The sequence below is a fragment of the Bactrocera latifrons genome, unplaced genomic scaffold (assembly GCF_001853355.1).
Source record: "Bactrocera latifrons isolate USDA-ARS-PBARC rearing strain unplaced genomic scaffold, ASM185335v1 scaffold_829, whole genome shotgun sequence".
NCBI classification, from domain to species: Eukaryota; Metazoa; Arthropoda; class Insecta; order Diptera; family Tephritidae; genus Bactrocera; species Bactrocera latifrons.
The window spans coordinates 61,366-74,185 of NW_017537522.1; the positions used below are offsets into that span (position 1 = coordinate 61,366).

Genomic DNA, 12,820 nt, shown 5'->3' on the forward strand with positions numbered 1-12,820 from the left:
TACAGAGCCCGTACAAAAGTTTATGCCGATAAATGCCAATAGTTCACTTTTTTGTAGATTCAAAGTTTTATTTTTTTGTACCGCATATAAATTTGAATGAAATGTGATTCCTTCCTTCAAAAACTGCGCTTCGGAAATTTTCCGGCAAAATATTTGTCTCTTAATTTTCTTCTTCCTGAATTTTGTTTAGAACTTCAATCAAAAACTGATCTTCATCGTTCGGTGAAGTCATCACCTCTTCATCTTCATCTTCATCCTCACTCTCAATATCCGTCTCTTGTGCATTATCAATTGGAATTWCTTCCAAAATGGAAGCAATTTGATTTTCTGTCAAAAATCTGCCGTGAACTCCAGCCATTATATTATATTATCTGTAKAAACCTGTATATAAGGAAGTCAGTGTTGTGTGTAAAAAACAAGGGCCAATAGAGCCCGACAGTACTTACAAGTCTCCTTCAGAAAATCAAATATCACTGGTAAACAAAAAAGTTAGACTCCTTTGCGTCTTCAACAATAAATGTGAAATTAACAAAACTTTAGGTTTCTCTTTATTTCCTGGAGAAATTTTAAGAATTTTGCAATATATAAGTAAAATAATACTACACTTTTTTTTACGACTGCACTATGGAAAACACTAACTTGAAATGAGCATAGAGAGCGAAAAATTCACGAATATTACAAAAAGTACTGTTATATGTGTGCTTTATTTTGTACTTTAAAGTACCGTTGGTCTGCTTGCAGCAAGAAGTTCAACGATTCTGTTTAAAACAAAAAAATTCGAAGTAGTACTGGAGAGTACAGTCAGATAACAATGGGTTAACAAAGCTGATCTGAATACCCCTATTCTTTTTACATTGTGTTATAAGAAAACTAAGAGGCGTGGCGATAGGTATGGTAAAGCGAGAACAACCACAGGATTGGACGACGTTAAGGCAGTTACCTATTGATGAGTTTGGGGAACACACTCCAGTTACAACATTAATTTTAAAAATAAGTAATATAAGATTTAACAATAATGTAAAATTTCTAGTATGTGAAGAAATTAATACACAAGTTCGTAGAGTAAAAGATGTTATAAAATTAAAAAATTATAGCAATTCCACTCAGATAGCTTTGTATAACGAATTAGATCAAATAAGTTTGAAAACCCTAAAGATAGAATTGCCAAATTATTTAACTGCGTTAATTAGTGCAAATCTTGCTACTGACCTTAAGTCAGCAATGAAAATATTATGTTGTCTTGGGTATTTTTGCGGTATTTTTATTGAATTTTAATTGTTCACAAAATTTTTTTTAATGACTCATGCCCAGCTCTTGACCGAGTATGCCGATCTCTTTCGACCAATTCAGCGATTTTATCGCAATTTTCGACGACAGGCCTTCCGGAGCGGAGCGCATCTTCGACCACCTCTACACCAGAATGAAAACGTTGAAACCATCGTTGTGCGGTGGAAATGAAAACTGTATCGGGTCTATAAGCTGCACAAATTTTATTGGCGGCTTGAGATGCATTTTTGCCTTTATCGTAGTAGTACTGTAAAATATGCCGTATTTTGTCTTTATTTTGCTCGATGTTTGCGACGCTATAACCCACGAATGACTTAAAAGAAACGACAATCAATCAAACATGTGTTAGCGCGTGAAATATATTAATATATTAATATTTAAATAAATTGATATTATGGAGATAATAAAAAATTATCTAAATAGAAAACAATTCAAATTACTAACTTAAATTCAAAATTACCTAATTATATGAATAATAATAATCGTAATGTAAAATATTTTAAAGCTAATACGAATCATTTTCCATTTTATCCTAATCAAAATGATTATCTAAAAAATATCCATATTCTAATCAATATGTGCATCCTAAAAATAAGAAATTTTTCAATCAATTCAACGAATAAAGCAATCGACAACCTAATTTGCAAAGCAATAATTTTCCAGAAATTAAGCATACCCCCTTCAATTTTACAAACATTTATACCAACAAAATGATTCATGGCTCAAACCAGTCTCGAATAAGGTTTGAAGATTTGAGTAATGTGGCTTTCTTTACAAAGGATTTCAGTGTGAAGTATTCAGATGTTAAGTTGTGCACTTATATCCATCTGAAGGATTGTTTGAGCCCCCAATTAATGAACTGTTACGCGAATTGATCAAAAAAATATATTCTTTACTCGTGAGTTATGCTCTTTATTCAGTAAATCTACATATTTTCATGACAAATGCTCYATACTAAGCTGTGGTTTATATACAAGCTGTGTTTCAAAGTTCCTAGACTTAAAAAAAATAACAAATGGTGAATCACGTATCGATTTTTTTATGAACTTATGACCACATTAATGCAGAGSTTTATAAGTTATTAAGTTGTCCCAAATATGGTATTATCTGGAATATTGTACTTATTAATTTATTTTATAAATTTATGGTAATTATAAGGAAACTTAAAATTTTTAGGCATTTTCAAAATTGTTATCCACAGTCCAAATACCCATATAAAGTATACACGCGCTCTCATTTGTAAGCAAGGAGTGGTAAAATACGTTGCTCTCAATTACCCCTTCATGTTTGCTCGGAATGATCCCCTCATCTAGTCTTCAAAAGGTGCATGTGTGCCCGAACGGTGCAAAATGCCACTGAGGTAGGCATATTAACCTTTAGTCTACGCAATTTGGGGGTTATTTTAGACCGTAATTCTGCAATTTAATAATATTTTGCCTCCATTACTACTAAAACAAGATGAGCGTACACTTTTGGCGTATGAATTTTTTTAGTGCGGTAACAAAAGTCCCGTTATATATGGCGTCGCCTGTCGAACGCCTGGCATGATTAGTATAGTGAATAATTAAATTAATTTTTAATAATTTTATATCTGTATGAATGTATATAATCATTTGTTGATGTGTATAAAATGAGTTTCCCTGAATGTGGGATTTCTCAAAACCGAATGTAATCCTAACCAAAACTATTGAATTTTGACTCACGCCCGGTTCAGCAATATTGGTTTTTGCAAATGCAAGCCTGGTTTCTTGATTCCCCAGAGATGTGAAAAGTGTTTTGTAGCATTCGTACAGCGACACATTTTGAATTGTTTAGATGCATATTGATTATGTTTCAGTTATTGTCTCACACACTCGATGACGATTTGTTAATTCGGTAAATATCACGGGCTCATTCTGACGTTGGACACATATTTGAAATTCTTCTGCAAAAAAGTAATTTCTGCAAAAAAAGTATTAAGAATGTACGTAGCCTTGTTTGTTTTAATTGTTATAATTTTTTTTTTTTTGCTTTTTTGACAATATTGAATTGATGAAAGAAGTGAAGGGTTTTACTAAGTCTAATATTAAATCTTAATCGTATATATGAAAATATTTTTCCGGTTACAGTTTGTTTTAGTTTGATGTTTGAGCAATTTGTGTACGTAAACTTTTTGCTCACTGCGTACATATACAATTACAATTATTGAATAAACATTACCTTTTTTATTTAGTAAAACGGATAAGCCAACCAATTGCAGTACATCTTTAAAAGATATCTCATTAAAGGAAGATACTCTAAGAAAAACACAAATGAAAATGGAAGCTTCTGAAGGTCTAAAAGTTCACAATGAAACGAGTCCCAGCATATATACCTTCCAGTCTCCTTTTCCTATTACCTCCAATTGCAGTATAAAGGAGCGAAAATCAAATTCAGTTAACTCGGCAATTACAAGCAAAGGAGTGGATTCTACAATGATAGATGTTTCTTTAGATACAATTCAACTTCCCAGGAAAGCGGCAACCAAACTCGAGAGTCGGAGTTCAATTTTGAAAGTCCCATTTCCTTCCACAACATCAGATAACCTTGGAATTGAAAATGAAAGTTTTAAGAACGTTAAGTCCATATTTGAAAATAACCCAATTACCATATCGGATGTATCTGTATATTATTTAGCCCAACAGAAGTCGTATGTTATTAATGGACTTGAAGAAGACATTAGAAATGAATACTTAACAGACTCAAACAAAACAGCTGTTTTTAATAAACAATTCATAAACTTAGAGCGGGAAAATTCTTCTTTATGTATTTCCGAAATTGACGATATTGAAAAAACTCGTTTAAGTCTCGTTGAAACATTTGCTTCTGAAAATGTTGAAGATTGTGAAGAAAATGAGCGCTCCGACAAGCAACCCATTGAAGAGTTGATAGTAGAACATAATTGTGTCACTAATCGACATAAACCTATGGAAAAAAGTTCTCTATTGCTAAAAGATAAAGATGCTCAAATAAATACAGTTAGGAATAAAAATCACGTAATAATTTGTCGTCGATGTAAGCATAACCAGGAATCGTTTTCCTCTGGAAGTATGTCAGTCACTAGTGAGTCATTTGCATTGCCACCATTGCCGCCATCACCCTCTCTTGGTTTGGAATATTTAATGAGGCTCCGCAATCTTCCAAAATTGAAAAATGTCCATGAATGTTGGCGAAGAAGGTCATTGGAAAAAAATGGTTCAAATTTATCGCCTTCGCTGGGCTTAATCTTTGACTCAGATTATGAAAAAACTTCGGTTTCTTTAAATGAAATCCTGCATAAAGATAATTACGTATTTAAAAAGTAAGAGATTTATGACGAAATATCATGTTTAATATTAATAAATATATACATTCTTAGAATAGAGAAACAGCTCAATGAACTGCAGCTTGAAGCATTAAGAACTGACATTGCTTTTAAGACCCTGAATAGCGTGATCAGGTAAAAATTAAATTTTTTATACATGTATAGCGTATTTATGTATAAACTTGTTTTCTTAAATATATCTATGTACTATTGTTAATATTTACAGCGAAGCATTCCCGAATTGGGTGTTTAACTATCAAACGAGAGCAAGGAAGATAATTACACTTATTCATAAAAAAATTGTTTCTTTTTCTATCGAAATTATTTACTCCGACGATGCACAGCTTGGAAATTATATTTCAATACAAGACGTTTGTTTACGTAGCGGTCGAGTCTCATCAAGTAAGTAAATCTTTTATAAGTAAATTAATGTTTATGGACAAAATAAAAGAACATCAAACTTTGGAGGGGGATTTGTGATTTAATAAGAAAAAAAAAAATGTTGGAACCTTTAAAAGGTTTAATATACATATCGCATAAAACTATATCAAATAAACATACTGTGAATATGCCTTTTCGTACCCGTTCCCGGAAACTATAATTTAAATTCCCCGGATAAATGATATTAATAAAATGTGTTTTGCTAAGTTGGTACGACTGTCCTTAATTACTGTGCCAGTTTTTATAGAGCAGCTGCTTAAGTTGGTACACCTCAATAGTGTGTTTCGATTTTTACAATAACTAATAATAAAACTTTGTAACCAAATTTCGTGTGTGGAAGGAGTTCTATGTGGTCATGAGAACACCCGTCGAAAACGCTGAGAGTTGTGGATGAAAAATTTATGGATTAAAAAAAAAAAAATTAATGCGATGAAATTTAATTCATAAACACAATGAACACCATATTCACCAGATTTGGTTCCATGTAATTTTTTTTATTTCCCCAAACCAGAATCCATTTTCAGTCAATCGAAGGGATAAAACGAAATTCGCCGAAAGATGCTTTTGAAAAGAGTTCCGAGGACTGGAAAAATCGTTATATAAGTGTATTACTTCTGATGGGGATACTTTGAAGGCGACAAAATGAATATTGATTAATAATTAAATATTTTGCGTTTTATTTACAATTTCCGGATACTTTTTTGTCACAATATGTAATACTTACATAGGTTGTCTCTTGAAAACTATTAAAGGTGTGATAACTCACCAAATATGTCAGAAGAATTTAATTTCAGAGCCAAGATGGTATGGAATGGTTTCATAAGAAGGTGTATAAACTATGTTCAATGGTTGTGAATAGATCCTACTACAAGAAAACGTTAATATATGAAACGGATTAAAAATACTTGTAACATTCATCCCGTATATAACAATATAAAATTTTATCTGATGATGTAATTTTTCAATACAGTTACGGACAATAAAATAGAATCAAAGGTTTGGTTTTGAAATAATGGTATAATTGTTTTGAAATTTTCCATTTATGAAGTTACTTTTTTGCATAATAACAATTGCAGCAATAGTTACTTAAAAAAAGAGGAAAGGATAACATCATCGTGTGTTAAAGTTAACTGTAATTAATGAGAAAATAATATAAGCAATCGCGAAATAGTTTCATAATCGGAAAGTATTGCATTTAAAAAGCGTAGTAAATAATTTTATTAGCTAAATTAGATCTGTGAGGGAATGTTTGTATCAATTATTTATTCATATAGAAAAATGAGTCGAAGAAAACATTGTTCAGAAAAAGAAAGAAAAAAAATTTAAAGGGAACGCTAGAAATGATCGAAATCGAACCATATTTTTAAAGCCCCCATATACCGAATGTGTAAACCTGGCTGATTATGGCTGACTTTAATTTTACGTTTCCTGTTATTGTAACTGAACAGTTTCCGAGTTGTAGTTTTTTCGTATATAATAATATTTAAGTATTGAACTATACTTTGCTTTATATACAGTGTTCTAATAAAGTCTTCGTACAGCACGTAATAAAAAGTTCTTTGATAAAAATCAGTAACATACTTCAGAGCTTTTTTTTTTTTAATTTTAATGCATATTTGTTTATGACATATATCATTTTATACTAAATGAAGAATAAATAAAATTCATTACATTGTTTCATATGTATACATAAAAATTGGAACAATTTCACTCTTTATACTCCAATAAAGTGTTCGTGCATTTATTTAGAAGTATAACTATATAATATGTACATATACATAAATATATATATATATATATATATTTTTTTTTTATTATTATTTTTTTTGTACTAATACAAATGGGGTTAGATCACCGTAGTATTAGCTCTTAAACCGGGTGTTCTGAGAATTTTATTCAGGGTCGGCACCCGAAGTGTAACGAACTTCAGCCCGTTCGGTAGCTCTCGCACTGGAATCAGCTGTTTATAAATTTTGGTGAAAGACAGTTCGGAGTTTGGTTCACAAGTTTACAAAAGCGTTCTGCCAAAAGTGAACGCAAAAATAAGTGATCAGCGATGGAATTCAAATGTAATAGTGTGATTGCTTTATATTTAGCTGGTAAATCACAGCCAACAGTTGGTCGTGAGCACCTTAATGTGAATAAAGTTTTTGTTTATCGCACCATCACCCTTTACAATTATACTGGTAGCATCGCAAAACGTCATGGAGGTGGTCATCAAAAGACTGCAACGTAACGTGAGATGGTTCGGAGAGTGCAGAAGCGACTTCAGGGAAATCCATGGCGAAGTGCCAATCAAATGGCTAATGAACTGAAAGTATTCGGCCGCATCATCCGACGCACATTGCAAAATGAGCTCAAGGTCAAGCCTTACCAGTTCCAAAAGGCCATGATCTCACAACGAAGCAGAAAAAAAAGTAAGACTTGAGAGGGCGAAGCAGTTGTTGCTTTGAAGTCGTTGGCAAGCAAGCGTTTCGGTCGGAAAAGATGGACGTATCAGCAAGACTCAGCACCGTCTCACAAGGCGCGAGTGACCCCAGAATAGCTGAAAAACAACGTTCCGAATTCCAGTGTGACCACACAATCGCTCTCGAATTCACCAGATGCGAATCCTATGGATTATTCTCTCTGGGCCGTTTTGGAGAGTAAGGTCCGAATACACCAGTCTCGACATGCTGAAAAAAACCATTGTCCCTGAGTGGGCCAAAATACCGGCAAGTTACATTCGGGCAGCTTGCGATTCGTTTTTTTAACGTCTCAAGACCAAGGCAAAAGGTGGTCATATCGAGCAAAAGTGAATTGGTCCTTTATGATTATTTTCACACATTTTGTACTTTAAAATAAATAAAAATAGTTTTCCAAGCCGAATTTATGGCTTTTTTAGTTCGTTACACTTCGAGTGTAAAAATATCTAAATTTGTATGATTTTAACATTTTGTAGAGTAGTTCGTCTTTTTAATGACGGCTTTAAGGCACTGTAGATTATTTTTAAATAATTGACCTCCACGCCTTTGGAAAACCTAACTTAGAAGTCACTAAATAAAAAAGTACAGCCTTCTGATTTAATTCGGTTGTATGGGAGATATACTACTATACTACTAATTCCAGCATTTCCGTTCATGCGTAAAAGGAGCTGCACTGGATACTTTTCCATCACTTGAAATGCGTAACGAAAACTACGCAATTGCTACGAATTACTTAGATTCAGTAATCGACGTTTGATTTTTCAGGCACACATTCAAGACCTAATCGGGAGAGTTGCGGTCGCAAGTGGACAAATTAGTATCGCATGGTTGCATTCGTTCGAACAAATTGTATATCGCTTTTTCACAGAAATTTTATCCTAAAACACATGGTTTGAGGACAGAAAAGGTTTCGATTGAGGAATCGTCCGCGTGGACAGCCATGGCTACGTTCTTCGTTATTATCGCAACCATAGGAAGGCTGAATCACCTATCAGTGTGCATCCGGGTACACCTAATCTGGGTGCCGTGGTATAAAGGGGTAGCCGGAAATGAGATAGCCGCCGAACTAGCTCGCTCTGCGGCAGTGTCCAAGATGATGGAACACTGCATTGCGGTAGAGTCCCACACTCTTAAGGAGCTGCTCCGCATGGATGAAAGAGTGGAAAGAGAAGCAAGCATGCACTTGTCCAACATGGGCATATTCTCTTGCGCAAACTGCCGGTTCTACGACTTGGAACAGGAGACACCATCACTCCTGATTCTGGATTGTCCAGCAATAATCGAAATCGTCTTTAGCAGTCTCCGGTATCGGATATTTGGAATTTATTGTCAATTCTAGCGGTTACATTTCGATTAATACATAGTAGCTTCAGTGCAAACTTAGAATCTACCGTAACTCCAACAATCGCCGATTATCAGCAAAATTATCCACTTGAAATCAGTATTGGGATATTCCCGTGATATCAACCTTGCTGTTTCTGAGTTTTAGATACTCCAACGTGTGGATCTTTTCGTAGGTGCAAGCATATTTTTTTGCTTTGCATTTCTCAAATTCGTTTGAAAAATAATTATATTTTCCAAAAACTCGTTTTGGATGGATCGTATCAGGTGGGCGAAGCACATCGCGAAGGCTATCATAGTATACAACAACAATAACAATCCCGCTTGAATGTGACACAGATCATCAATCTACAATAGACAATAGCTTTGAGCCCATTCGTAAAGCAACAAGAGAGGAACTTGATTGCTAAGATCATTTCAAGGCAAACCACTGTTCCCTGCTGACAAGCGAATATTCGTTTCGGTCTAAAGTCCTGTATTAGAATTCTTGGTGATTCCTACTAGCAAGTGTTACGACGGTTTCTAACTCTTAGGTGGCGTCTCGAACGTAATAATAAAGTTACAATACGTATCGCCGACACTTCTTCGTTGTAGTGCTAATTCAGTCGCCCTAACAGAAGTAATCAGTGCAGCCGAGTCACCGCGCCTGATAATTACTTGCAGTGCAGAATTTAGAAGGACGATCCAAAGGATGACAAAAATATTCAAACATTATAAGATAACGTACCGAAAAAAGTTTACATCATTTTTAACTATTCGCACCATGGATCAACTTGCGGTCGATGAAGCATTTTTTTACCCTATTGGCTTCAAAATCATTCAACGTGATTTTTATCGACGACTTAATCACCGATGCTGACACCAAAAATATTGAAATATGTACGTSAATTTGTTTGTATTAAAGTAAATAAACCAGAAGACTTAGCAATGTGCCGGATACAGATAGGGAGAAATTAATCAAATTGTATAACGGAAGTGTTTTGATAAATACGGTTGGAATTCCGAAGCTGATATTTTCGTTATAGCTCAACTTTATGATCCATTGGGATTAATTAGACCCGTAGTGTGCAAGGCAAAACATTCCTTCAAAGACTGGGTGGAGAAGATAGATTGAGACGAAAGTCATTGGTAAATGACTTATCAAACAGCTTAGCGTGGCTTCAACTTTACGATGAATTTAGATTATAGAACTTTTCCACGATATGTTGACTAATCAAATTCTAGCTTTTAGTTTCATGGATTTTGCGATGGCAGCCTCTTAGCTTACGGCACCTTGCACCTACGTTGTGTCTCGTATAGATGGACATGCATATTCCACACAGTTGGCCATGCAGTCACAGTTCATAAACTAAAGTACTAAAGTTATTTGCAGCTAAGCTTCTGGCTCAGGTAGTTCAGCCTTTATACAATTTACGAATATTTAACTGTCGGTTCTTTTGCTGGTCGGATTTTACAACGGTTTTGTCATGTATCAAGGAGCAGCCGTCACGTTTTAATATTTTTGACGCCAGTCGCATTACAAGTATACAATATTTCACAAATAGCATGGAGTGGCGGTATGTACCAACACATCTGACAGACATCTTGTCGAAAGGTTCATCGTCCATAGAGTTATTAAACTCTTCACTTTGAAAGTTTAGATCCTCATTTCTACTTGATTCGAAAAAAAAATTGGTCCAAATGTAAGTATTCGCATTGGAAATTTAACTAAACAGTGGAAAAAGGCATTACTCTCGCCGACTCACATTTCGCTTCATTGTAAATATACATATAAACTCTTTCACAGTAATGCAGCGCATATATGGTTACGTACACAGTTTCATCAAAACAAATATTCTTCGAGCGTTCTTGTCATCATTGTTGACTCATTTGGAATTATCTGAGTAGGTGACGTCTAGAAAAATCATTATTGGATTTCCATTCACGATATTCAATCATTCTACTCAAGCGACATTCCTTAACAGAGTTTGTTATAACACATTTTCGACATCAGAATCTACATGCAATACGACAACCATATTGGCCCCTGGGAGACAAAAATGTGGTGAGTCACATAGTGAACAAGTGCGGGCGTTGTTTTAGACTAAGGACCAAGATATGGAAACAGATTATGTGAAATTTACCAGGAAACCGCGTCCGTCAAAGTCAGCTCTTTCTAATCATCGGAGTTGACCATTGCGAACCGTTCTACTACCAATCTGAAACAAGACAAGCAGATCATCAACAAAATTTTACATAAGTCTCTTCATATGTTTTACTTCGACGGCGGTTCATATGGAAGTTGTAAGGGATCTATCAAGTGAATCCGTTGTAGCAACATTGCGTCGTCTTTATTGTACTCGTGGAAAACCAAAAACCATTAGGTCTGATAACGCAACAAACTTTGGTGGAACAAAAAATGAAATGTCAGAATTACTGTAACAATTTCTTAAACATCATCATGTTGGAGCAGTTTATCGGCAGTGTCTCGTAGAAGGGATTGATTGGAAACTTATTCCACCTCGGTCTCTTCATTACGGAGGCCTCAATTAAAGTAACGAAATTCCATTTCTCGCCAATGGTTCTATGTTCAGAGCGTCATCTGATATGTAAGGGGCGTCACTTACTATTTGTAAATTTTGGCACACTGCAATCCTGTCATACATTAGAAGTAACAATTGCTTAAATAAATTACAATCGCTTTTATAACGTGAACCAAAGAAAACGAATTCGGCCTTTTTGTTCTATTTTAATTTTCATCGCTATGCGTTCGAACACAAAAATTCTTGCGTGACGACACACTGGTCTGGGTTTGTTATATTGGGAAAAAGTTATTTGTATTATGATTATTTTAATGYATTATTTATGTATATGTATGTGGATTATTATTTGTATAATATTTTGTTGCAGAATTTTGGAAGCCAATTGATCACATCTTAGATTTCAATCTCAAGATTAATTTGCCAGTTGATTTAAAATTGCTTTCACATGCTTATAATAATGAAGATCCTATACTTAAGCTATTACAACACATGGATGAAGTTTGCACTAACATACTTAGAGATGCTCGCAGCCTGTGGATACTAGTTTGCAGAGAGGAAGCTTCTTTGATTAGGTATTTAGAAACATTATATATTGTTAAATATAATAACTAGTTTTTTTCAGATACTCAAATCGAGTGATTGTGCGAAAGTTTACACGGGCGTTTGAAGGAATCAGAGATAATAATCCGTTACTTAAACAAACTGAGTTCCAGATAGAAATAAATAATATTCGAACTTTGTCAGTTAAAGATATTATATCTCCCCCGCTTTATGTGTTTTCTGATGAGTTACAATTTTTACCCAGTGGTATAGATTTTCTCAAAGAATTTCTTATGTCTCCCTGCAGACATTTAAAACAGTAATTAGTTTTAATTTTCCAACAATAATTCTTTAACACAAATTAATTTATAATTATTTGATATAATTATACACATTTTATAAGAGAAAAATATTATTTTAACTCAAAATCTGTAAGACATTGACTTTTTTTTCTTATTCTYTCCACGCCCTATGTCTGACGATGTTGTTCTAACGAGTACTTTGTCCCCGTTAGAATGGTAAGTGTTAGCCAAGTTGTCGTTGACGTCGTCTAATGGAAGGACCAAAATCCGTGCTGTTTTGAAGTGGTCGGACCAAAGGGAGAGGTGTGTTAGATGAGTGGGGATCTTGGGACATGCAAAGAGGTGTTGATAGCTCCACTGAGAATGGCGTTCAATGCTTGTCGGAGATTTATTACTTCTGAAGTCGGGTTAGAGTACTGTCAATGTCTTCAACATACTAAAGGAATGACCTCTTGATGTTCCTAGGAGGCGGTTCCACTCCAAGCAGGTGACTGCAGTGGTGCGGCGTAATTGAGGACTGGCCTGTCGATTGCCTTGTAAGTTGACAACAACGTTGTTTTTTTGTCCTTTCCCCATCTGCTGCCGGCTAGCAACTTGAGA

At 34.6% G+C, this 12,820-nt stretch overlaps 1 protein-coding gene across 1 annotated transcript in view; it reads left to right on the forward strand.

Annotated features, from left to right (window-relative positions):
- LOC108977028 overlaps window positions 1-12,361 on the forward strand; it is a 61,974-nt gene extending 49,613 nt beyond the window's left edge. Inside the window, exons 7-11 of the mRNA XM_018946521.1 lie at window positions 3,500-4,606; window positions 4,664-4,744; window positions 4,836-5,011; window positions 11,746-11,950; window positions 12,001-12,361. Coding sequence (XP_018802066.1) covers window positions 3,500-4,606; window positions 4,664-4,744; window positions 4,836-5,011; window positions 11,746-11,950; window positions 12,001-12,241 — 1,810 coding nt within the window. The 3' untranslated portion in view covers window positions 12,242-12,361. The remainder of the gene's footprint in view (window positions 1-3,499; window positions 4,607-4,663; window positions 4,745-4,835; window positions 5,012-11,745; window positions 11,951-12,000) is intronic.
- The last annotated feature ends 459 nt before the right edge of the window (window positions 12,362-12,820 follow it).